This window comes from Lacerta agilis, chromosome 1, assembly GCF_009819535.1.
Source record: "Lacerta agilis isolate rLacAgi1 chromosome 1, rLacAgi1.pri, whole genome shotgun sequence".
In the NCBI taxonomy this organism is placed as follows: Eukaryota; Metazoa; Chordata; class Lepidosauria; order Squamata; family Lacertidae; genus Lacerta; species Lacerta agilis.
This window is the reverse complement of record NC_046312.1, coordinates 39,870,954-39,897,980: the sequence shown is the minus strand read 5'-3', so window position 1 is coordinate 39,897,980 and position 27,027 is coordinate 39,870,954. Positions and strand designations below refer to the sequence as shown.

The 27,027-nt window shown below is 43.7% G+C and overlaps 2 protein-coding genes across 4 annotated transcripts in view; one reads left to right on the top strand and one right to left on the bottom strand.

Moving 5' to 3' along the window:
- EIF2AK4 (eukaryotic translation initiation factor 2 alpha kinase 4) overlaps positions 1-15,530 on the bottom strand; it is a 42,922-nt gene extending 27,392 nt beyond the window's left edge. For 2 of the 3 annotated variants that reach the window (XM_033145000.1, XM_033145010.1), the window contains exons 1-9: positions 15,315-15,530; positions 11,798-11,913; positions 8,906-9,008; positions 6,158-6,331; positions 5,451-5,531; positions 4,544-4,692; positions 3,249-3,364; positions 2,121-2,278; positions 259-794 (exon numbers count right to left, since the gene is read on the bottom strand). In XM_033145000.1, the coding sequence (XP_033000891.1) occupies positions 259-794; positions 2,121-2,278; positions 3,249-3,364; positions 4,544-4,692; positions 5,451-5,531; positions 6,158-6,331; positions 8,906-9,008; positions 11,798-11,913; positions 15,315-15,476 (1,595 nt within the window). In that variant the 5' untranslated portion in view covers positions 15,477-15,530. Of the gene's footprint in view, positions 1-258; positions 795-2,120; positions 2,279-3,248; positions 3,365-4,543; positions 4,693-5,450; positions 5,532-6,157; positions 6,332-8,905; positions 9,009-11,797; positions 11,914-15,314 lie in introns of those variants that run through there. The other variant, XM_033145020.1, reaches the window with a different exon arrangement.
- Positions 15,531-17,709: 2,179 nt separating this feature from the next.
- The window catches only part of GPR176 (G protein-coupled receptor 176), a 31,365-nt gene continuing 22,047 nt past the window's right edge, over positions 17,710-27,027 (top strand). The window contains exon 1 of the mRNA XM_033144988.1: positions 17,710-18,767. Coding sequence (XP_033000879.1) covers positions 18,548-18,767 — 220 coding nt within the window. The 5' untranslated portion in view covers positions 17,710-18,547. The remainder of the gene's footprint in view (positions 18,768-27,027) is intronic.

Here is a 27,027-nt window from a genome sequence, read left to right as displayed (position 1 = left end):
AGCTCCTGCAGCCAATCGGAAGCCATGGAAGCCCTGTCGGACGTTCAGCTTCCAAAAATAGTTCGCAAACAGGAACAGTCACTTCCAGGTTTGCAACGTTCAGGAGCCAAAACGTTCAGGAACTAAGCTGTTTGACTTCCAAGGTATGACTGTACCATGAATCCTCATCCTAATTTATGCTGAATTATAAGCATTCTTGTTAAATGTACATGTTTTTATTTGATGGCAAAGCGTAATAATAATTAGATAGGCACATACTTTTTCAGAAAGTCTTGAAAGTCAGCAGGCAAATCATTTGGAATTGTGACTGGATATTCCTTAGTTATTTGCCCCTGGCTGAGAGAAAGCAGCATCAACCCTAACCGCCAAACATCTCCTTTTTTCCCTGGCTTGTTCGGCAAGGCATCCTCACTAAATCGAACTTTGGGTTGTTCAAAAACATCCTCCTTGCAGATATCTGCCAAGCGTTTGGAAATACTGTAGTCTGTCAGTTTGATATTTCCTTCACTATCCACCAGAATGCTGGACGCGCTCAGAACCTTGTGCACCACTGAGTTGCTGTGTAGGTAGTCAAGAGCAGACAAAACTTGGTTTGTGTAATGACGCAGCTGATCCACAGGAAGGGGAATCTCTTTGTCCAAGTACATAGAAAGGCTGGATCCACCAATGTGTTCCACCAAAATGTCTACCACGATTGAGTCACTGTGCTCTTTAAAGACCATCGCTAGGTAACGGACTATGTTGGGGTGGTTTAACTTCATCAGAGAACTGAACTCCGACTCTGCTCCCTGTATCTGTTCAAAAGAAACAAAATCAGTGACTCACATTTGTTTCACGTCTCATTTACCCTCATGCCCAAAGGTGGACAAAATCCTGTCCCAGATGCACTTTTCACTGCAGAATTTACACAGATGTAGTCTACAATGAAGTCTATCTAGGGCAGGGGTCAGCAACCTTTTTCAGCTGTGGGCTGGTCCACCGTCCCTCAGACCATATAATGGGGCGAACTATATTTTTTGGTCTGTGTGTGTGAAATGAACAAATTCCTAAGCCCCACAAATAACCCAGAGATGCATTTTAAATAAAAGGACACATACTACTCATGTAAAAACACGCCAATTCCCGGACCGTCCGCAGGCCAGATTGAGGTGATTGGGTTGCATCTGGCCCCCGGGCCTTAGGTTGCCTACCCCTGATCTAGGGCACCGATATCTGAATAGGAATAAGCCACACCCCAAATTCCAGCCACTTACCATTTATGGTTTTCTTCTTGTACACAAAAAGCAAATGGGGCAAAAATAAAAGTAAAAAAATCCCAACTGATTTTGCATTTGGGGTATTTTTATTTTTGTCTAAGCCATTTTAGCAGGCTAGGGAAAATAGTTTTACAGTAAAAACTGACCCAGAGCAGCTGTTTTAAGTACCCATATACAAAGGTCTTTTTTCTGAATCCACAACCACAACCTGGGACAAAAAAATAAATAAAATAAATAAAAATCCAAAGAAGTTCATAAATTTTGGCAACTGGGGTGTTTTTTGTCCTACCCAATGGCAAGTATTCAGATTAATAATAATAATAATAAGAAGAAGAAGCCTTGTGGAGTTTTACAAACAAAAACTGATCCCAGGAAGTAGTTTTACATGCCCTTCTGCAGGCACCACACACACATGGATTTGTTTCAGGGTCATTTTACTGCTCAGTGATATGTTGAAATTTGGCTTGGAGTAGTAAAATGTCCCCGAAAGTCTTTGTGTGTGCTTTTTGAATCATGAAGGAGATTTTCATACACGGCTGCACCTCTTACAGGTAAACTGAGCCAATACAAAAAGCTGAAAGCAAGCCAAAATATACACCTACATCCCTCCAGGTTTTAAAAGCCCTTAGCAAAAAAAACAAACGGAAAAAAAAACCGGATGCTCTAGACATTCCTCTAGTGTTTTATTGTGATTCTTTCCAAAAATGATAGATGCAGGTTTCTACATAAGTGCTCAACAGCCGAACAATGTAACATCATTTTCTATCAGGTCGTTTCAACTTCTCAATGATCCATTACTATTTCAGTATTAAGAAGTGCCCATATGAGCACAAGGCAGAACAACACACACAAATGGGCGATTACCTGCTTTTTGCATTTTTCAACCTTTTCCTGTTCTTGACTTGTGAGAAATTTCCCCATTTTCTTTTGCCACTGAAGTACCCATTCATGGACCAGGACGAAGTTGCCAGTGCACAACTCCAAACCATTGTAGACTGATTTACCAAGCTGCTCATCCTTGTCTGCACAGAGAAATACGAAAGGCTTGTGTGTGGATGTTTCAGCTTTTGAAGCAGATGCTTACAGATTAACAAAGATCATTATAATTAGCTCCTCCTGTAAACCTCTATGTCGGCCAATACATCCTTTCAACATTCCTTCAAATAGTTAAAAGCCACACAAAAGGAGGTTTGTTCAACATTTGTATGGCTTTCAACAATTCTACCAAACTGGTAGAATTTGGATGCTGCGTTTGTGGCAAAGGGTCATAAAAATCTTGGAATGAGAAATCTTAATCTTCACTGTCAAAAAAGGAAAAGAAGGCCACACAGGCAAGGCAGAGAGCTGCCACTAGGCTTTTCTGGCTATTACTGCCAATGTTTCTAATTGCAAGAGGGACAAGCCACTATTCAGTTTAAAATGTGGTTTGTCTCTTCAGCAGCAGCAAAGCACTGGCTACATACATGGCTCTTTCTCATGCATTCATTCCTTTCCTTGGATCCTTGGCACATATATTCCCCATGTGAGCAAGTGTGCTGGAGAAGTGATCTTTAATGTAAGTGGAAGTTTCTTAAATTGCACCTTAGTACAGTCAACCCTCGGCTCCTGAACACCTCCGTTTTGGGACATTTTGGCTCCTGAACGCAGAAAACCCGGAAGTAAATGCTCCGGTTTTCAAACCTTTTTCGGAAGCTGAACATCCGACACAACTTCCGCTCAACTGCAGGAAGCTCCTGCAACCAATCAGAAGCCACGCCTCGGTTGTCGAACATTTTGGAAGCCGAATGGGCTTCTAGAACGGGTTACATTCGACAACCAAGGTTTGACTGTATTTGTTTCATTGCCTATCATAGCAACTCGCTAGAGTCAAAATTACTTCAAAAGTAAAGCAAATGTGTGTCCTTATTAATAAAATCACAATTAAAGTTTTAGCTAGTTTTTTTTCAAAAAATCAACTAAAGGTTCTCAATGCATGGCAGTTCTTCCATTTACCTATGCACTTTCCTTTGTGTACCCTGAGTAGACCAATACTACTGGCATTGAAATTCAGAATTTCAGGAGTTCCCGGAGATTCTTCATTACTGCATGCCGAATGCTGACGCTCTCTCCTACAAAGCAATCAAACACCATTATGTTTTGAGGTGCTCATATATGCTCAAGAAAAGCAATTTAATTCAGAGGCCCCAAGTACTACTACAAGTGAACAGTCTTAACAGCAAGTTCATGCATTTTCAACAGCATTAGGTTCAGTGGCATTTTCAATTGCTGCTATTTAAAACGTTCAGAAAAGCCACAGCAACACATAGCAAAGGCCGGTGGTTAGAGTGCCAGTTGCCGCGCCTCCCAATTTTATATTCTGCCAGGCAGGGCACGAATCCTGCAAACCTCTTTGATAAACCCGCATTCCTGAGATCTCCATCTTAAAAGGAAAACCTTATTTTAAAAATTACAGCATGGTAATTGATGTGCTTGATGTGCTGGGTGTCCATTTGTATTCATCGGTCACCATACAGCAGTTTGCATGGTCGACAGATGGCACTGTGGACTACAGTGTGATGAGAGACATGACAGGAAGATGCCCAGAAGCAGTGGCCAACTGGTTTGATAGGCCACCACAACCTAACATGAAAAGTGGCAGGAGGATCGGCACAGAAATGAGGAAGGTCCCCAGATGTGGCAGGCAGCTAGCCTGGTAATCCACCACTGCCTATTAGAATTAACAGTGAGCCTGGATATGGCAGCAGCTGCAGCAGCTGCCCACCTCTTCCCCATGCTAATCGTCCTGCCAGATCAACTATTCATCCCACTTGGCTGCGGCAGTGGCATGAGGTGGGTTGGGAATAGGGTTAGTGGGCTGGGAATGGGGAGGGTTTGACAAGGTGGGGAAGGGGGGTTGGCAAGCAAAGCAAGCAGGGACACAGCCCCTAGTACTCCACAGAAACCTACCCAATAAAAAGTTCAAACACACTCAATCTATTTGTAAAGCAAATAATGACTTTACACCCCCTACGTATAGTTGTAAGATTGTTAGTGCTATGCATAAGTACAGTATACCTGCCTACAAATCACTCCACACATCTAGAGGCATGAGTTTGGCCAAACTGCGGGAGGCAGTGGAGGATAGGGGTGCCTGGCGTGCTCTGGTCCATGGGGTCACGAAGAGTCGGACACGACTGAACGACTGAACAACTTTGTATGTGTACTTGTACATCGTGTGTAATGGGGTGCAAGTGCACACATTTTCACTGAAACACTCCCATTCCATTCAGAGGGACAGCTATACATACTTTGAACGCCCTGTGGAATTTGCACGGTATTTATTGTTCCCTCCATGTTCTGTAGCACCTCCATTTAAACTGGACGTTACTTTGTTCCCTGTGATATCTCTACTGACAGATACTTCCTGGTTTGTCAAAGCAGCACTTTCCAAACGCTCCTGGAAAGACAGAAACACAGGGGATATCTTGATTGCACCCCAATCCTTTAAATACCTAAACATGCAAAGCCCCTGTGAACCTCCACTTTGGGTTTTCTGGAGAACGGGTTTGTCAGCATCTCCTTAAAGATTCAGTATTGTTTCTTCTGCAATATTACTCACGTCATGATCAATAATGTGCACTTCCGGGTTCACAGTGTTGTGCGCATGCACGGTTGTGCGTTCTTTGAATGCACAAGAAGGGGGTTCCCTGTATATTTTGTACACTGCCTTGGGACATATGTGGAAGGTGATAAATAAACAACAATGGCAGCAACACCAGAGGGAATAACAGAAGTAATACTATTGTGTAACATCCAAGGGTGAAAGCAACCCATGCTAGAAGCATTTGGGGACATTAAGCAATGGATACAGAATCCACACTGCACAAAATCTACTTGACTAAATAGTATATATTAAGCCATAGATGGCGACCCAATAGGGACTACAAACAGCATTGCTTCTCTGCCTCAACCCTGATACACACTATGCTTCTGTCACATGGGGATAGGGAAGAATTATGTCTTCATAACTTTGAAAGCTCATTGTCCACCCGCTTCTGATATGGAGAAATCTTTATTTCTGTGTTTGCAGGCTCCAAAATGAGATTGTCGACATAGAAGTTTCAAAGCAATTTGTAAGGAATTCCAATAGTTATAAAAGAATGATACACCTACTTCTAATAACTTGGCATTACCAAAAGGGAATGTTTAAAATACCTGTTTTGCTATTTCTTTCCTTTTTCTTTCTTCCCTCTTTTCTTCTTCCCTTCTCTGAATCTCATCAAGGATTTCACGTTGCTGAAATAAACATTACTGCAATGAAATTATCTGTAATCTTGCTTCAGTAAGAGTTTATTGAGAAAACTTATCTGCTGAAGCAGACACCCTTAAACCAAATAAATATTGCTCTGCCAAGAGAGAATGGAAGGAAAAACTTGTCATCAAAACAGAGCTTGTTAACTAAACATAGTTTGAAGTCTACGTGTTAAAGACAGGCTACTACAGAAATGGTGCAAATAATAGTACTGGGTCAAAATCTTTGATGAAGTTCAAAAGGCTAGCTAAAGTTTAACTTCCTTACATCAGTAAAGAGGAATGTGGATGACCACATGGGCTTGATCTGCAGGTACAATACGCCATGACTTATTTTGAAAACAAACAGGGCCCACTACCATCTATCTCTCCCATTTTCAAATCTTGGTGGATTCAAAAACAGCATGAGATAAGAGGGCTGCTGTTCTGGAAACACAACAAAACCGTATTTTTTTTAAAAAGGGACTCCCTAAATAAGATGTGCAATCTTCATCCCACTGTTTTCAGATACAAAAACGATTTTAATAGTTCACAACCGGAGATTCCACCTGATTGACTGCTCATATGAAATGGGTGGGGCAGGACAGAAATCTTAAATTCCATGCTCTCACCATCTGCTCTTCTTTCCTCCTAAGGTCTTGGATTCGCCGCTCTTCTTCCAGAGCGAGCCTTTCTTGTTCTTTTTGCTGATTCTTCAGCATTTCTTCATGGAAAGATTTTAAAGGTGGTTTATTGTATTCACTGAGAAATGATTGTACGTAATCTGCCAATTCAAATATCATCACCTGGAGAGGAAAGGCAAATGCAAAATCTGATTTTAGCAAACTGTTCGCAGCGTGTTCTAACCCTATTTGCAATTATCTGTGAGCAAGTGCCAGTGAGTTTGGTGGAGCTCAATGCCAGCGCCTGTAAATCTCTGCCAAACATAGCAAAATAAAAGCAAAACCACTCATCTTTTTTTGCATGTATTTTAGTTCTGAAAAACCAAACTGCTTCTGCTGAATGCATTACTTGCCACTAAAATCAGCCATGCATGAAACCAATTTAGTATTACATTTATATGTGCCTAAATGATGCTGGTGAAAAAGCAGTACCACCACCATTTCTCAGCAGTGTGTTTTAGAGCATAGTTATGGGGGGGGGGAGCCACATCTATTTTTTCCTCCCTTTTTAATCTGATCATCAATCAGTATTTGACATTCATGTTAATCATTAGGTAATGTATGTGAAACATTATTAATGATATTCTGTCAGAATGGTGACAATTAAAGATGACATTATAAACACTAATCATATCAGCGAAAAGAATAATTATATTTCTCAATCACACTAATTGAATTCTTTACAATTATGCAGTCTACCTCGTGAATAAGATCCAAACATGCATTCATCTTCATCTAAGTATAGAATTAAAAGTATTCTTAATAGATAATCAGGATTTTCCACATAACAGGTGAATGTCAACATTCTTTTCTGTAAACGGTAATATACTCTAAATTGCAACTGTTGTAGGAATTAAAATATCATTATCCTTCACAAGGCCAAACCTGTATTTGTAACTGTGGGAAATTGCTTTTGGTCACAATCACACCACTCAAAGCACACTCAAAGGACCATGGTAACTCTAGTGTCACTCTCATAGAACTACAATCCCCAGCCTTCTTAACAAACTACAGTTCCCAGGATTCTTTGGGGGAAAGCCAGGATTCTTTGGGGGAAAGCCATGTATTGTATGATATGGATATGACTCTAGTTCTGACTGGCTGAAAACATTTGGATGGACTAGGGTGGTTAGCAAGGCTTCTGTTTAGTTCTGAAAAGTAACATTCAGCTGGTACAATGCTCATTTCCTCTAGCAATAAAATTGGGTTTTCTAATTTATCAAAATAGATACAATCCAGATGGCTGCTAACAGGAAAGGCTTCCTCCAACATGCTGGCTGTAGTAATATTAAAGCAGTTGCTTGCAAAACAGATCTGTCCCTATTTGTGCTAATCTTTTGATTTTTATATTGCATAGTAAAAAAGTAGGATGGAGATGCTATGTGAAATAGGAAAAAAAAGTTACCTTTTCTTCTCCTGTGTTGATATGAGGGAAGCTAGTATCATTTGTATGTTTCATATAGCTATGAAGTACTTTTAGTAACAATATCCAGACACTGTTAATATTTTGTGACAATTTATACCAGGGGTCAGCAAACTTTTCCAGCAGGGGGCCTGTCCACTGTCCCTCAGACCTTGTGGGGGGCCAGACTATATTTTGAAAAAAATAATAATGAACGAATTCCTATGCCCCATAAATAACCCAGAGATACTGTATGTTCTGGCATACAAGACTACTTTTTAATCCAGGAAAATCTTCTCAAAAGTCGGGGGTCGTCTTCTACGCCAGGTGGAGAATCTGCGGTCGAGTATATCTCAAACTCTATATTTTAACTGGAAAAGTTGGGGGTCGTCTTATACGCCCAGTCATGTTATACGCCGGAAAATACGGTACATTTTAAATAAGAGGACACATTCTACTCATGTAAAAACACGCTGATTACCGGACCGTCCACGGGCCGGATTTAGAAGGTGATTGGGCTGGATTCGGTCCCCGGGCTTAGTTTGCCTACCCATGATTTATACTATACATTTATATCCTATTTTTCCATTAACACCTCATAATACTATAACAAGCACCACCAACCTGCAAAGCATCCAATTAAGAGCAATATAAAAGTTATTGCCAACCAGTACAAACAGGTCCTCTGGGACAGATAGTGCAACAGTATTATTGTCACAGCCAGAAAAGGCTCCGTTTCACCTCCCTTAACTTTCTCAAGCTTAACCTTACAAACAGCGGAGAACTAAGCACGTCTACTTTCACACTGAGATAAGTTCCACTGTTCTTGGCTAACCATCTAAAGACAAACACCACATAATGGGTTCGATTTGTTTTAAATTAAGTCATGGGATTAACCTAACCTCATTCAATATAGATGTATCCTCCGACTCTTAACCAGTTATTATGAATATGCTATTGTGTGATTTATGAACTGAAATAACTCAAATCATAGGCGCCAGGGAATTACGTCATTCACTTTTGCTTCCAACAGAAATTTCTGTCAACTTTCAATAGGGTCACTTTCAATTAATCATGACCATCTGAAACGACATGTCAAATGAGCTTTATTGTGCTAGGCCAAGTCTTGATATGGCCTCCTCTACCTAGCTAGGCACAAACCCTGCAATGCGGTGGGTACCATCAAAATGGTTAGAATCGCACAGTACCAAACATAATAGCAAAAAAGGCACACACACAAAATTTGCTATAGTGACAATGTCGCTCAATATCAAGGGCAAAATCAACACACTTACCTCTCCGCAACGTTCTTTTGCCAATTCCTCTAGTCTGGATTTTAACAAGTTAATGTTTTCATTTGACAACCCCTTTGCATTCTGAAGCTCAATTTCTGGAACTCTAGAGGAGGAGGGGAAAGAGTAACCAGAGACAAGACTTGAGATTTGCAGATGCTTGGGCAGTTATATGCTAGCATTCACGGTGCATCATCCAAATAAGCCGTACTTCAAAAGTGTATAGTTTTTATTCACCCTGTTTTTATAAGCAGCTGGCTCACAAGAACTCTTGTCAAATTAATACTAATACTAATAAATAAATAAATTTTTATTTATACCCCGCCCTCCCTGGCCAAGACCGGGCTCAGGGCGGCTAACACTGAATATAAATGCAGTAAAAACATTAAAACAAAACAAAACAAAACAGTTGATTAAAATATAAGTTAGAATACAGTTTAAAATGCAGCCTCGTTTTAGTGGTAGCCTATAGATCAAAGCCATAAGGGGGGGGGGAACGTCTAATATTCACCAAGGCCAACTATCCATGCTGGTCCTACATGGGCCAGCAAAAAAAGTTGAGGGAAAATTTATATACAGTACTCCACCTGGAGCCAGTGTAGCTGGTATAGCACCGGGTGAATGTGATCCCGCGGCAAGGACCCCGTAAGGAGTCTTGCCGCAGCATTCTGCACCCGCTGCAGTTTCTGAGTCAGCTTCAAGGGCAGCTGTGCATAGAGCGAATTACAGTAATCAAGCCGGGACGTGACCATCGCATGGATCACTGTGGCCAGATCGGGGCGAGAAAGGTAAGGGACCAACTGCTTAATACAGCAGAGATGGAAAAATGCCACCTTTGCTGTAGCTGCAACCTGCGCCTCCATAGAGAGGGAGGCGTCGAAGGTTATACCCAAGCTCTTGACAGAAGGCACTGGCACTAATTGAGCCCCCGCAAGAGATGGGAGTTGGCCCCCCAATGCCATGTCGTCCCGACCCTGCCAGAGGACATCTGTCTTCGAAGGATTTAACTTCAACCAGCTCCCATGCAGCCATCCAACCACAGCTTCCAAGCATCTGGTCAGTGTGTCCGGGGCCGAGTCAGGATGGTCGTCCATCAACAGATAAAGCTGGGTGACATCTGCATATTGATGACAGTCAGGCCCAAAATTCCGGACTCACTACTGCTTCCTTCAACTCCCCTGGGAATCTCCCTGTGCCGAGGGATAAATTAATGATCTCACCCAGGGGGGCCTGGACCTTGTCTGGACACGCTCTAATCAGCCAGGACAGGCACGGGTCAAGGAGGCAAGTGGTGGGCCTTCCAGCTCGGAGGAATCTGCCCACATCGGCCGGGAGTATCCGATCGAAGTGGTCCAATACTACCCGAGGACAGCTGAGGGGCTTCCAGTTCTGTTACTGTATCCAAATTGGCAGGGAGTTCACGGCGAAGCAGCAAGATTTTCTCCGCAAAAAAGCTTGCAAATGCCTCACAGCTATGAGTGAAATTTGTATTTAAATTTGGCTGTCCCTCTAGGGATGTTAAAGACCTAATTATTCTAAAAAGTTGTGCTGGGCAAGAGCTAGCGGATGCAATGGAAGCTGAGAAGTAAGACTTATTAGCAGCTTTCACTGCCATCTCATAGGCTTTCATAAGCATCCTATAAGATGTTCTTGAGGCTCCGTCACGAGCATGCCGCCATACTTGCTCTAGCCGTCTGAGGTCCTGTTTTATTTTCCGGAGCTCCTTGGTAAACCAGGGGGCCCAGTTTTGGCGGGGCTGCAGAGGACACTTAGGTGCGATCTCATTGATGGCCGTCAAGAGCTGGTTATTCCAGTTCTCGACAAGCTCATCTAGTGAGATGCCAGGGGGAGCAGGGTCCCGCAAGGCCTGACGATATCCATCAGGATCCATCAGCCTCCGTGGGCAAGCCCAAACGGGTTCACCACCCAAGTGAGTGGGTGGGTAGGAAGTCAATCCTGGCTTTCAGAGCATAGTGATCAGACCATGGCACTTCCACAAGGGGGGAATGATCACATCTATATCCACCCCAAAGATCAGATCCAGCATGTGGCCTGCTTGATGTGTGGGACCCAAAACAAACTGGGAGAGCCCTAATGTTGCAATGGAAGACACCAGGTCCAGAGCCCGAGAGGAGGGGATGGCATTGGCATGGATGTTGAAGTCCCCCAGAACCAATAGGTTAGGGAACTCTAAGGCCCAGCATGCCACCATCTCCAGCAGGCCTGACAGGGTGGCTGCAGGTGTGCAAGGTGGCCGGTACACCAGCCAGATAGCCAAGCTCTCCTTGGTGCCCCACACCAGGCCAACACATTCAATGCCAGAGATCGATGGTGCTGGCAGAGCCCTGAAAGAGCAATCCTCCCAGATTAACGCTACCCCCTGACCCACGGTCCGCAACTGGAGGATGGAGAAACCTAGGGGTGCCATCTCATGCAAAGTGACTACTTTGCCTTCACACACCCAGAAAAAACTGACCAGCATTCTATGGTTAAGACACACAACACACATCTTCTAAGAAGACTAATATGAATTCCATCATGTTTGTAACCTGTGCATGCTAAATTTCTAAATATGCATGGCAGCAAGGATGGCAGGAAACAACTCAGAGAGGACACAAGATGGGATTTTAGAAGGAATTGACTGTGAATCCTAACAGAAGAGAAACGATTCAGTTTGATGTTGTAATATCAGTATTAGTCTCTTTGATTTGGGAGTCTGCAGTATGAAGCACTACCTCAGTTATTCCACACACTCAGAAACACATTTTGAATAAATTTACAGAAAAGCAACCCACAATGACATCTTATTTCAGTATGCCTGATTAAGTGACAAAAACTGGGCAGGTATATTCTTCTTACTTAGGGAAGTATAGAATAGATTTGCTATTTACTTACGTATCAGGGTAAGTTTGGGGACACTGCACCCACAAGTCAACTTTGGCATAGACTTCATGGTCACCAGTCAAGCCCTGAGGGCGCAAAACTAGATTGATTTCTGGAGGCTGCTGTACCTGAAACATTTAAAAAAGATATAAAAGAATTAACTACATTAGAGGAAAGCAGCTGGCAGCCTGGGAGCTCATTGAAGCCTTCAGGGGCTTTGCGTCTGGCTCCCAGCAGAGATACTGTCTTGTTAAGCAACCTCTGTGGCTTTCTTCAACACAAGCAGAGAGATAAACTGTGCATGACAGATAGATATGCCTCAAAACCAACCACAGGTGGCTGAAATTAGGAAAAGGCAGTGGATCAGGCTGTTCAACTATTTTCCTACCAGCATTTGTCCATCTAATTGCCCTTCGTGTGTAGTTTGACCCAGAGACATAGGTAGAGTTTTAACTCCTCCTTTCCCAGTGTGAACAACAATAGACAATTTGACAAAAGCCCTCCATTTAAAAATGTATCTCTGCTCTTTGCCTGCTTCTGGGGAAAGAATTCTGGTGGAGGGTAACAAAGGAAGGGCTCTGCCAATGCCTCCGTTCCAAAGAGGATGGAGTTAAAGAGCTCTTTTATCCAAGATGGATGTGTGAGAAAGCAGTGCCTGTGTTGTTAGCTCTTCAGCCTTTGTTCAATGCAAGTTATGGCTAGTTAAAAATTAGCTGCCAATCACGGATATTTGTACGAACGCCGGAAACCCGGAAGTAATTGCTTCCGTTTTCGAATGAGCCTCGGAAGTTGAATGGCTTCTGCTGCGTGTTTTTCAGTTTTTTCAATGGAAATTGCAGGTGGCCTTTTGCGCCTCGGTTTTTGAACGTTTTGGAAGCCAAACGGTCCTCCAGAACGGATTACATTCAAAAACCGAGGTACCACCATACTCATATTATGTGGTCACATTATAGAAGAGCAAGGGAGTCCTTGACCTTATTATTGACTTGTATAGGATTGTGTTTACTGCTGTCGCTCCCCAGTCTTGCATTCTCTCTGTCCACTACTGCATCAACTCAGATATAATATTTTTAGTCACAGCTCAACTGGCTTCCTTACCAACAAACCACCCTGTACTCATACAAGAGTCCTTTCAGAAGAAGAGGTTGGGACACTTCTATAATCCAAATGTTTATGCCATAATAAATTTTAATGTGCCACAAGACTCTTTGATAGTTTCTGCTACAAGAGATTAACACATCTATAGCTCTGGAAATTCTATAATCTGAGTATCTTAACTGATTTGTGGACTGAGCCAGGTGCTACAGGTACAGATATACTCAAAGTCAAATGCCAAAGAAAGCAGCAAATTATGTTTAACTAGCAAAATGCCTGTGACTATAACAAGCAGGGTATAGAAGCATATAGAGGAGGAATGAGGAATTCATCTCCCTCAGTGCACTCCTGCAGAAACCCATACAGTAGTCAGTGAGAGATTCAGGCCACCCAGTGTTGGGGGTGGGGAGGGTGCCTTCACTGAAACATTGCTGCTAATTTCACCTCTTTATTTTTATTCTTAAAAACCAAAGCACTGATATGCATGGAAGCAGCAAGAGGAGACCACTGTGGTGCAGGCTAAACCTTCTCCTCAGTATCCCTAGTCATCAAGAATTCTGTTTCCTAGTTACATTAAACTGCAACAAACCCTTTAAAAATGTTTTAAAATAGATAACCACTGTTTTCAAACAAGAGTCTCCCAAAGTTTAACTTCAATTTGGGAGAAATTTGGGGGGGGAGGGGAATTATGCCATTTGTGGGATGCAATATGGTTTCCTGACATACACATGTAATAGTAGTTTAATAACTTGGGCATTTGCATTCAAGGAAAATCATGAGCAGATTATGTTAAAAAAAAACACGTGTTTCAAGTGTCACACACAAATGTCATGGGGTTGGGAACATAGTCTTTGGGGAAACCAGCATGAATAATAACCCTTCTAATTATGCCTAACATAACAGCACACAAGAGAAGTTATTAGTGTTCACTTTAGTACATACAAGATGCTTCACAGTTTAACAGGGGCACTTGGGAGAAGCAGAAAATGACAATTCCCTTGGATACTTATAATATCACTGCTCACTTGGGGAGGAAGCAAATGATGGCTAATAATAACAACCATACATTGAGGTATCTCAGGCTTGAGAAAGGAGGAAAATAAAGGAAATGCTAGGCTGTGCACACTAGACACGTTTGCTTAAAATTATCAGTGTAGAGACACCAACAATGATAACCCTAGGCTGCATTCACAGGGCAGTTCCCCCCTGCCCCAGAGTAGTTACTCAAGGTTGCATTTCAGGAACAGGCAGGTTCCAAAACCTGTTTTTCTCTGCACAACTTGTGAGATGCAAATCTGGATACAGCCCACCAGCCCTGAATTATCGCCAACCAGGATTCCAATTAATTTCCTGCTTTTTGCTGCCTGCCTGTGACAGTGACTATGCTTTCTAGATGACTGGCATGTCTCCTAACGTACAAGAGCTGACCGATGGACTACATTAAATTTGGTAAATCACAAATTGTGCAACTGAGTTCTGTGAAGATTCTGAGGGGGGAAATCCAATACTGAACATGTGGATACACTGATGTGATATGGCCAGAGATATCAAAAGCATAATTAGCCGATGACATGTCAAAAACTGTCATCTTATGGAACGTTGATAAGGCAGGATGAGATAATAAATTCAGGACACACATTATTTGCTAAACTATTTTAAATATTTTTAAGATTTAAAGCATAGCACTAATGGTCCACAAGTTGTGACTGACTTTGTTAGCCAGCTGAAATTTGCGGCTGCAAGTAGTATAAAGAATAACAGGCCTCTAACAAAACAAGAAAACTGGGAAAGGGCAGTGGCTTGCTGGCAGATCACATGTTTTGCATTCCCAGGTATTCCCAGGTGGGAAAGACCCTAGAAAGCTTTTGGCAGCCAGCATAGAGGACACTGAGCTAGGGGACCAAGGATGTAACTTGACCTAAGGCAACTTCCTATATTCCTAACCGTAAGCCTTCCATGATGACGCACACTTTGTGTTTACAATGCAATCATTAAAAGGGAAGAACGTGTCGCCTCCAACGCAACTGTTATGACCCGTTACCAATAAAATGAGTGATGCACAGTCAAATGAAACTTCTGCCCTGCCCTTGGCATGCCTGCCGTACCACATTGCAGGAGCTGCTGCTTGCTTTTGCATTCAGCGGAACACGGATGTTAAGCTTCCCCGTGCATCGAAAAGTGAAGGCAGCAGGGCCTCGGTTCTTAAAATACGGAAAGGATGCCGAGTTTCCCAAAGCAAAAAAAAAAAAAAAAAAAGGAAGGTTGACAGTCCTGTGCCGAGCACACCACCTTAGGAAACGCTATGAGGCAGCGAGTTCTGTGAGGCTGGTCAGGCAAAGGCCCTGCCTCTCGCCCCCCGCCCCGAGAGGAGAAGCCGACCCCGCGCGCATCTGCAGGAAGCTGCCCGCGAGAGGCCAGCCGCGTTGCCCTTTACCTTCCACGGCTTGCCGTGGCGCAAGTCCTGGAAGTCCCGCCCGTAGATAGATTCCAGCACTTGCAGCTCGTTCTCCTGGCGAAGCTGGTAGCTCTCGGGCTGCTCCGGGGACGCCTCGGCAGCCTCCCCACGCGGCTGCCACAGGCCCCTCACCTGGGCCATGTCCGCTCGGGGAGGGGTGGGGGGTGGAAAGCGAAGCCCCCTCCCCCTAGGGAGGCCGGCTGCAGTTCGCTGAGCCAGGCCGCCGCCGCGGTGGGCGGAACCGCGCGGCCTGCTTTTCCCGCCCTGCTTTGCAGGCCCCACCAAACACCGCGGCTGCCCGTTGCGGCAGCGCGAGAGGAAGCCCGGGGAAGGTGCTGCTGGGCCGAGGCCCTGAGTTACCACGGCGGCCCCACCTCCCGTTCCAGTTTGCAAAGCGAAACTAAGGGCTTCCTTCAAGCCCTTCTTTAGATCTCTGCTTTGCACAGCCCATGCAAATAATCATGCAAATAAAGAGATTGTCGCCTTCATAGATCGCCTTTCTCCAAGCTGGTGCCCTCCAGATGTTCGTTGGACTACACTGCCATCCTCCCTAACTACTGGCGCTTGTTCATTAGGGCAGTGGTAGTCCAATATTTGGAAGACACCAGGTTGGAGAAGACAGTTCTTGATTGATTCGAGGTTGGGGACCCATCACCCCAGGAACCCACCCCCTCACTTCTGGATAACATACGGGTTCACTGTCATTTAGTACACATTTCTAACGACAAAGTATTTCCCTTTATTAAATTAACATTTTCAGGCAATAGTCATTGCAGATCTTTCAACCACTAAGCACGTAGTAACTGAAGTGGGAAAATAAATGATGGTGTTATGCTACTGAAATTTCTTTTGATTTTAAAAAAGCCCCATAGAAAACTAAATTAAAGTTGCCTGGCTTAAATTATTTTGTAAGACATAAGATATTTCATTTTTCCTGGTGTAAATATTTCTAGATTATACTATTATTGCTCTATATATTCCCATACAAATGTTATGGATGCATGATAGTTTCACATTATTTCAGAGAGCTACCATTTCCTTCATATTAGATTTGCCCCACTTTGCAACAATTAGCAAAGGTCAGTGTACATTCTGCATGACTTAGCTCTGGACATTCTTGGATGGTGCTGATCATCTTCGCTCATTTAAATTTGGCTTCTTCATCTTTGGGACAGAAATTGGTAGTCATCCTCCTGCATGATCTATGCCAGGAGTAACAGAGGAGTGCACCTCTATGATTCTCTGGGACCTCTTCATTAAGCATGGTTTCCTTCTCAGCTGCCTGTTTGAGAATGAGATACACATCAACACTTGAACCCTAGAATAGGGACAAAGATACAGCAAAAAAGCAGTTTATATTTTAAACTAGGAGAGAAACAGCAGCGATCAATAATTTTCTGGTTAGAGTTAGCTGGATTCTAGGGTGCAGTGGGAGGGGTGCTGCACAAGGTATCTGCTATCTGTTATAGGGGTTCTTGTTTGCTTCCACTATGTTATGCAGGCATATCTGGAAACAAAACAAACCTTCCAAGACATCTTAAGTATCCAGTGCTCTCACCCAAAAGAAAACTTCAGGGCTATCCCTAGCCCCTCTGTTCATTAGGACAACAATATACTGTTGGAAAAGTCTAAGAGAGTTTTCTAGTTGTAAAAAGGTAAAGGGTCCAGTCGCAGACAACTCTTGTTGCGGCGCTCATTTCGCTTTACTGGCTGAGGGAGCCGGCCTACAGCTTCCGGGTCATGTGGCCAGCATGACTAAGTAGCGCACGGAAATACTGTTTACCTTCCCGCCAGAGCGGTACCTATTTATCTACTTGTACTTTACTTCGTGCTTTCGAACTGCTAGGTGGGCAGAAGCTGGGACCCAGCAAAGGGAGCTCACCCCGTTGTGGGGATTCGAACTGCTGACCTTCTGATCGGCAAGCCCTAGGCTCTGTGGTTTAACCCACAGCGCCACCAGCGTCCCTTTTTCTAGTGGTAGTTTGAGGTCATTGCCTACAGCTGCTAGTAGTCAATTGCAAAAATAAAACTGTGGAGGTCCACATCCACATTAGACAATGCATGACCTATTTTGCACGTGCAATATTTAAAAGGCTTTTGGTGTACGTGTTTTGCAAGGGGGGTGGGGGTTAGTCCAGAAAGTGTGAAGTATTCTAAGACACGTGTATTGTATTTAAACACACAAACCCCTCCTTTAAAAAAAAAAAACCACCAACTAAATGTAACGTTATGAATTATATATCCCTCCCTTTTCACGTGCACTGCTATTTAAGGAACTTGCATAAACTTTCTGAATTCTGAAGACGACCCCCCCCCCCCGCGCGCCCTTGGGTTTTCCTCAGACACTGAACTGACAGCTCCCAAAAAGCAAGATGGCTGCCACACACACACAAAAACAAACCTGCCCCTCCCCTACCCAGCTGAGCGTCACATGACTCGCTCTCTCTTTCTGGCTCTCTCTATGAAAAACGGCAGAAAGGAGCCCAGGCGGCCGCGCTCACAGCAAACGAGGCAGACGAGAGTTGCTCGCTGCTCATTCTGCAGCCTGTCGAGCGGCGCAGATACAGAGCTATGCCAATGCAAAAGGAGGCCGTGTTCACCCAAGCGCTATTCGGCCGCTATGTTCCAAAGAGAACTGTGGCATAATTTAAATGAGAAACAACATCCACACATGGGAGTTTGGGGCTTGCTGAACACCCAAACGGCACCTGCCTGTGAGGATGCCTAAGGTAGAGAGATGCCTCCTCCCTGTGCAAAGATGTGAAAGCGAAGCAAAACCTTGGCACTGGAAGGCACAGCACCAACTGGGTTAGAGCTGGTGTGTTTCCCTTTTGGATGCAAGCGCGGTACGACCCCCGGAGCGCGAGCGGTAGGTAGCAGGAGCATGGCGTGCATGTCGCTTTGGCTTATGTTTGTGACATGCTGAGGATGGACAGGGGCAAAGGCAGATGGGGCAGCCACGGAGCTACAAGCAGCTTCGTTTCGCCTCTTCCCCATTGCGCCGTGAATGCAGCCCCTTCCTAAGACACCGGGCATGAAAAGCGAGACGCGCTTCTTTCCCAGCGTGCAGAAATCCAGCGGAGATCCAATGGAGCAGCCTGCCGTGTGGACAGAGGCGGCTCCTGCCGGCCGCGTGCTTCCTTCGGTGAGGAGCGCTAGACCCGCGTGGGGGGATTGTTAGGTAAGGCGGCCCAGGAAAGAGACCCCTCGCCATGGGGTCCAACGCGAGCTGGGCTTCTGTCAACGCGAGCGAGCGCGGGCCCTACCACGCCGTCGCCAGCGCTTTGAACGCGTCCAGCGCGCAAATCGCGGGGATCAACAGAAGCGCCCACGGCAACGGGACTTCGCATGGGGAGGCATATCGGAACGAGCAAACCTACCGACATTTTACCACCGCGGTGCAAGTTATCATCTTTATAGGCTCTCTGCTAGGTAAGCAAAAACCACAGTGGCAGATTGTTGGTTTTTCCTGGCTGTGGGCTTCTTTACTACCTTGGTGTGCAGCAGGGGATGACGCCAGAACCAAAGCTAACCAAAACAGAATTACTGGGGCTTTTCCTTTAGCAAACCAGCAGGCAGGACAATTCAGCTTTGTTGCATTATCTCTTAAGATAAAAACATTGGGTGCTGCACTTTCAGCCGCCTTGAGTCCATCAGGGGAAAAGGCCGAGGTATAATAAATATATAATAGTAATAAACTTTAGGTGTGTGAAAAGTTGGTATGGATTGAATATTTATGTCAGTTTTCCTGGACAGCCTTGTGAGTACATGTGTGGGGGGTTTTTTAGAATAATTTTTTTTAAGAACTCAAACGGAAGAAGAAATATGTTTGTGTGCTCTTGGTTCTTCAGTACAAAGGGATACTTTATTGTGATAATGTTTGGGACAATTATGTAAGTGCACATTTACATTTTTAAAAATGCTTTACTTTTTGTTGTACAAAATAGCTTGTTGAACCTCAACCCTGTCCCTCCCCCTGTAAGGTTGTGCAAAAATGGGTTTGAATGTTTTCACTGAAATAAGAAACATAATGAGTAAAACAATGGGTAAGGCCTACAGTTGCACAATTCAACTTTTTAAGTTCTCACAAAGGCCGTGGGATTTAAGCAGGCTGACGTTGTGTAGAATTACAGCCTAAATCTTTGCAAGTCCAGTACTTTTTGGTACTTTTGGAGGGATGTAGGTACATTACCAGTAGTAATGTACGGAAGTGAGAGCTGGACCATCAAGAAGGCTGATCGCCGAAGAATTGATGCTTTTGAATTATGGTGCTGGAGGAGACTCTTGAGAGTCCCATGGACTGCAAGAAGATCAAACCTATCCATTCTCAAGGAAATCGGCCCTGAGTGCTCACTAGAAGGACAGATCCTGAAGTTGAGGCTCCAGTACTTTGGCCACCTCATGAGAAGAGAAGACTCCCTGGAAAAGACCCTGATGTTGGGAAAGATGGAGGGCACAAGGAGGAGGGGACGACAGAGGATGAGATGGTTGGACAGTGTTCTCGAAGCAACTGGCATGAGTTTGGCCAAACTGCGGGAGGCAGTGAAGGATAGGCGTGCCTGGCGTGCTCTGGTCCATGGGGTCACGAAGAGTCGGACACGACTGAACGACTGAACAGAACGAACAGGTTGAGGGATAATGGCTTCTCAAGAATACCCCGTCAGCTTCATTGGTGAACTCACTGTGATTTCAACAGGAGAATCCCAATTCAAAGTCAACCTGCTACACCAGTCTGTAGCTCCAGTAGAGAGAAATTTATGGGCAGCAGCAGACTGACTCTTGCCTTAAGATGATCTTCCCCAATGAACATATATGTGGCTCTCATTATCTCTTATGAGGGCAGGGGAAAGTGGGTGGCTGGAATTTCCACCCGTCCCAAGCCCCCATGAGTGTTTATAATTGACTGTACTGATAATGTGTCTAGCAACGTGTACGCTCTGCAGGAGCATCCTAGACACACCCTTAGGTATTGAGTGCCATTTCTCTCTCCATGCAGCGCTACCCTTCTGCATATTTAAATTGCATAAATATATGCGAGCCACTTGGGAACACCTATTTTGGTATATGGAGATCTTTTGATGAATAATGACCTCCATCCTCCCCATGAACATTTTAAAATTCTGTGGATGTTGTAGATTAATTGAACTGGCTGCTGAAGAATGCTACATTTTCTTCATTTTTAGGTAATATTTGCAGTAAACCATTGTATTTACCTTTTTGTGTAAGTTTATGCAAACATCCAAAACTTTTTTTTTTACTCTCAAATGCAGTTATTTGGAGTTTTCACAGATTTTCAAACCAAAATAAATATTGTGAATTGTGAATTTATTAAAAAGTGTTGTACTGATTGGTACAATGGACCTTCCAGATACGAACTTAATTCATTCCGGGGGTCCATACGTACCCCAAAAAGTCCACATCTAGAGGCACCGGTTCTGCGCACGCGCATGGCACGATAGAGCGTTTCTGCACATGCGCGTGTGTTCTGGGTTTGCCACATTCGCAACCTGAAAGTTATGTTACCCGAAGGTAACGTAACCCGAGGGTCCACTGTACTGTATAAGTTGGATTCCTTAATATTGTTACATGCCACCCCAATATCTCAGCATGATTCCAGGGTACCAGGCATGCTTCCCAGGGTTTGTGTTTCCTTTTGGACAATTGTAGAGATGGAAAAGCTTTAGAAAAGAGTAACCAAAATGATCAAGGGGTCAGAGCAACTCCGTTATGAGGAAAGCTTATGGCATTTGGGATTTTTTTAGTTTAGAGAAAAGGCGCATCAGAGGTGACATGATATAAATTTAGCATGGCATAGAGAAAGTTATGAAAGCGAGAGAAAGTTTTTTCTCTTTCATAGCACTAAAACACATGAACTTCCAATGAAGCTGAATGCTAGAAGATTCAAGACAGATAAAATAAAAGGACTTTTCCACGTAGCACATAGTTAAACTGGGGAACTTGCTCCCACAGGAGGCAGTGATGGCTACCAATTTGGATGGCTTAAAAAGAGAATTGGATAGATTCTTGGAGGATAAGGATATAAATGGCTACTAGCCATGATGGCTATGCTCTTGCTCTGCCTCCGTGGTGGGAAGCAGTAATACTTCTGCACAACCATTGCTGGAAGCTACAGGAGAGGAGACTGTGCTTGTACAGTGGTACCTCTGGTTGCGAACACCATCCGTTCCGGGGTGCTGTATGCACCCCAAAAAGTCCGCAACCAGAGCAGTGCTTTTGCACATGCGCGAAGCACGATAGAGCGCTTCTGCGCATGCGCAAACTGCAGAATGCTCCTGCGCGTGCGTGCGCGCGCAGCGAAACCCATAAGTAAACACTTCCAGGTTTGTTGTGTTCTTAACCCGAAAAAATGCAACCTGAAGCAGTCGTAACCCGAGGTGCAACTGTACTCGGATCACGCTTGAGGATTTCCCACAGGCATTTGGTTAACCACTGTGAGGATAGGATGCTGGACTAGATGGGCCATTGGCCTGATCCAGCAGGCTCTTCTTATGTCCCCCCCCACCTGGGCAATATATTTGGGGCCGCATGTCAGTGCTAGCCAGAGCTAGAGGCAGTGAGTGGTGCAGTTAATGTATATTTCACCTTTGTAGGTTAGGATAGTTTTTACACATACTCACAGAACCCTCCTATTCTTGATCCAGGCAAGAAAGAGACATTATCAGAGTTTTATACCATTGTCTGTAAAAGGGCACATTGAGGTGGTGAATGATTGCTGGCTATACTAAATATTCTGGTTGCTCTGAGACCATTGCAAGGCTCACATTGGTAAAGGGTCATATTGGTTTTCGAGCATAACGTCACACAAGAAAGTCGTGTGGCATCTTAAAAAGACAAACAAATTTGTTGTCCTGCAAGCTTTCTTCATCTGATGACGCAGGCTCTTGCCAACGAAAGGTCGTGCCACAATAAATTTGCAAGTCGTTCATGTGCCAAAAGGTAGTGCTGGATTTGCAGCAAGAGACTGTTATGAACTCTCGTCCAAAATGTCTCATTTTAGTTGACTTATTATGTTGCTGTTTCATATAATCTCCATTCATTTTGCTGAATGATTGCTTTATTCAAATGATTAGCTAATTAATGTGGCCCTGAGTGCAACATGTGAGTGAGTGTTCTGTTTCCTATTTCTTGAACTTCTGATTCCTGTACTGAGAACAAGACCAGCTATATATTTTACCCTAATTTTATATCTAGAGGGTTGAATATTTTTCTCCCTCGCTTTGTTCAAGAGTCTCTGGCATAATCTATACTAAATACTACATTAATACAATAGTAGAGTTGGAAGGTACCCCAAGGGTCTTCTAGTCAAACCCCCTTCATAGCCACATAATTCAGATTATAACATGATTTTTAACGAGCTTTGTCGCTAGCTTCGTCACTAACTAGTCAAGAACATAGGAATTGCCTAGATAAGATCAGGGACTGGCTGAGATAAAGATCCATTTCCATCACTCTCAAAGCGTCTTGCGGAAGAAAATCCTGAATAACAAAAAACTTCTTTTGATTCTCTAGATTAGAAGCATCTATTGTGAAAGACAATCTAAAGGAAGTGGTGGTTAAAGAAAGGAATTACCTGTTTGTGATCTTTCCTGGCTTTCTGTTGCTATGGGAACACTTTCCTCATGTGCTTCACCAGAGATGTCTTCTCCAATATTCTATTGAAAGGCACTTCTGAATTGTATTCACTCATAAATTAAATGATGGCCAAGAAAGAACCCCCTTTTGACAATAAAAATGTGCAGAATTTAATGCCATGTATATAAGAATTATGTGTCAGTGTCTAATGCAGTAATAACTATGTGCTTCTGGATTACGCATGGTAATCATTAACACCACTGTGGGGCAGTCATGGGATATGAAGATGCAGGAATATGACTAAATTTGCTGTCTTATAGAGGAAAAGAGAAGGAAGTAGGCATTTAGTCTGTGCTATGTACATTGGTGGAAGTCCAGGAATGGAGCTGGCCAAAATACAGAATTATCAAGAAAGAAGAATGGAGGCAAGAAGGCTAGGAATGTAATCATTCTTCCTGATATATCAGGAAACAGCCACACAGATATATTGTTTGTTGACCTCTAGTAGTGTAGTAGTTGGAAGCCTAAGCTATGAGCTGAGAAGATCTGGGCCATTTCCAGCTTTTGAGTTCCCCAGCTACAGTTAAAATAAAAATGACGACAAAACAAAAACAAACTAAGGTACCCAGAAAAACACATATTTTGAAATTCTTATTTATTTAAAAAATCCTTCTCTAGCTGAAGTCACATTTTGGTCAAATGCACATAAAAACAAATTGCAAAACTTATCAAATGCCTAAAAAGTAACAAGTGTCTCAGTTTGAGTCCTCCTTGAGGATGAGGCCCAGGTTACATAACTCTCCTGCCCTGCCCTCATATTGCCCTTGGAGCCGAGATGTCTTCTGTTTAGATACTTATATCCAGAGTAGCACTAGGTAACCTGCATCTCCACCTGTGCAACAAGATATCTTCTCTTCTCCCCCCACGTCCCCTAAATCTGTTCTGGGTTTCCCCTCAACCCTCTGGAGCAAAATTGGGGCGGGGAGCAGGGTCCACACACAGGGAGGAGAAGGGGGAGATATCATTGCAGAACCTGAAATCCTTGTCTTAATAGAACGAGTGTGTTGCATATTGCCCCAACTCTGTAAAAATCATATGTGGGAGAAATAACCTGGGTTGCTCCCACACCAGCTATTTCCTTTTGAATCAACACTGCTGTTTGAAGACTTTGCCCACGAGACAGCTAATGGCAACAGGCAAGAGAGGCAGGAATTGCTTTGAAATTCAGGCAAGCAGTGCAGAGAGGCTCCTCCTCCTCCTACCAGGTAACACATTAGCATTTTGTCAGCCCATGCAAATAGTGGTGCTACAACTGTGTTTTCAAAGTGAGACTTCTCCCCACGCCCCCCATGCCTGGATAGTGAAAAATACAAAAACAAATAAACAGGGGAAACACCAAAATGCAACTGCTATATCTACATTCCCCATATTAACTGAGAAAACTAACTTTGTCTAGATGCCTGAGGAAGGATGGGTAGGTGGAAGAGGGTTGCAGAAAAGGGCAGAGGAGACAGGAGGCAGCTGAGGCCAAGGAGAGAAGGGGCTCTCATCACAGTGCTCAGGCCTGGTCCAAAATGCTTTGCTGCCTGACTCATGTTCACTTCCAGTCAAGGGACATGCAAAGTACCAATGTTGGCCAAGTTATTTTGGAACCCAAGGAAGAAACCCCACAACCATCTCTTCCTGGGAGTAAGAATACAGCAATAAATACTTTTAAAAAAATATATCATTTGCTGCCCTTTCATGACACTAAAAACTGGCTGCCTGAGACAACCTCTCTCTGTCCAATGGTAGGGTCAGCCCTGGGTAAGATGAAGTTGGGGTTGTATGCTTTGGAGTGGGTGACACAGGAATACTAGAGAAGTTAGGTTACTGGATAAAGTTTTCAGTGGCCTGAAAAGTAGAGACTTATTGGGGTGGGGACATAAAGTTGAAGGAAGGAGACGGAAAGGAGAAAGTGTGACTGGGGCAAAACTACATGTTGGGACTATAGACAGGGTGGCCTGTACACAATTGGCAGGAAGGAAGAGGGCAGGGGAGGAAGAGCCAGCGAAGGGTATAGGGTTGCTAGGTCTACAAGAGCCTTTTCCAACCTGGTGCTCTCCAGCAGTTCTGTATTCCAACACCTATTTGTCCCAGCAGTCCAAAACAGCTGGAGGGCATCAGATTGGGGACAGCTGCTTTAGTGTCCAGACCCTGGTGAGAATTCTGTCAGTTCAGGCTTCAGCATTGTGATCTAGCAACCCTGAAGAGGCAGTGAAGGCCAAGAAACAATGGTTTTTTTCCTTCCCCCAATAATTTCACAATACAGTGGTACCTTGTGTTACGTACTGTCCCCCTTATGAATGCTTCAGGTTACATGCTCCGCTAACCCATAAGTAGATGCCCCTTGTTGTGAACTTTGCCCCAGGATGCGAGCGGAAGTTGCACTCTGGCGACGCGGCAGCAGCGGGAGGTGCCTTTAGCGAAAGTGTGCCTCATGTTACAAGCGGTTTCCGGTTATGAACACACCTCCAGAACAGATTAAGTATGTAACACGAGGTACCACTGTACTGATTTGACTTTCTGTCTATAGTCAGAAAAAGTGTAAAAATAATCCATCAAATCATTTGAATACTGAGCTACAGGCTTTGAATCTTCTGTGTGATTTTTAATACAGTATCTGGCAACTTAAGCATTTCTTCAGTCATATTCCTAGCCTTGTTTCCAGTGTAACTGATTTCTACTGAGCTTGACACAGATAGAGGCCCAGAATAAAATAATCTATACAGGTCAGCATAATCTTGTCTGAGCTAAGAAGAACTGGTGACAGATACCTTACTTAAGCCACAGTTGACATATTTTGGTTTTCACTTTCATGCCAACAGCTGCGATACCCGAGGCCATATAGTTTTTCTTGCCAGTGGCTATTTTTGTGTGAAAACTAGTTTCTCTGATATAGAAATGGAGCTTGGGCATTCCTTGTGAGAATTTCAAACTGTCTTCCAAAGCACTTATGTGGAAGTTATTTCAGAAGCAATGGGAATTGCTTTCAATTAAAAAATATAAAATTGGGATGTTAGTTGTGTGACAACCCTTCAGATATTTGAAGACGGCTCTGTCTTCTTTTTTCCAGGGTAAACATACTCAGCTCCCTCAACTGTTCCTCATAAGGCTTGGTTTCCAGACCCTTTATCATCTTAGTTACTCTCCTCTGCACATGTTCCAGCTTCTCAATATCCTTCTTAAACTGCAGTGTCCAGAACTGGACACAGTACTCCAGGTGAGGTCTGACCAAGGCAGAATAGAGAGGTACTATTACAGTACTTCTCTTGAAGGAGACATTATACTTCTGTTGATGCAGCTTAGAATTGCATTCACTTTTTTTTTTTTTTTTGCTGCCGCATCATACTGTTGACTCATGTTAAGTGTGTGGTCTACAAAGACTCCTAGATAATTTTTTACATATACTGCTGTCAAGCCAGGTGTCCCCCATCCTATACAGTATTTGTGTATCTGATTATACCTGTATAAGTGCAGAACCTTACATTTGCCTCTGCTGAAATTCTTTTTGTCAGTTTGGACCCTGTTCTCCAGTCTGAATCCTGAATCTATCTTCGAAGGTATTAGCTATCTCACTCAGTTTGGTGTCATCTGCAAATTTGTTGAGCATCCCCTCAATTCCTCAGTTCAAGCCATTTATAAAGACATTGAACAACAATGGCCCAGGGTAAAACCCTGTCACTTTTTTCCAGAATGACAAGGAAGCATTGGTGAGCACTCTTTGGGTTTGTATTTGCATGGTACCAGTATGCAGGTCAAACAGCAATGGGGTGGGTGGGGATTTAGATCAGGAAAATGGTATTGGGAAGTGGGCTTAGCACTCAGCTCCTTTTGCCTCAACCTATTAATGCCTCTCAGGAGTTCTTAACTATTTTTTTTAAAGGTGAGATCCTAATTATGGATCTCCCTATGTTGTACAGTGGTACCTTGGTTTACAACCATAATCTGTTCTGGAGGTCCGTTTGTAAACCAAAACAGGTTGTGACTCAAGGTGCACTTTTGCCAAAGGGGCCTAAAAAAAATTGTTTGTTATCCAAAAAAAAGGGTTGTAATCAAA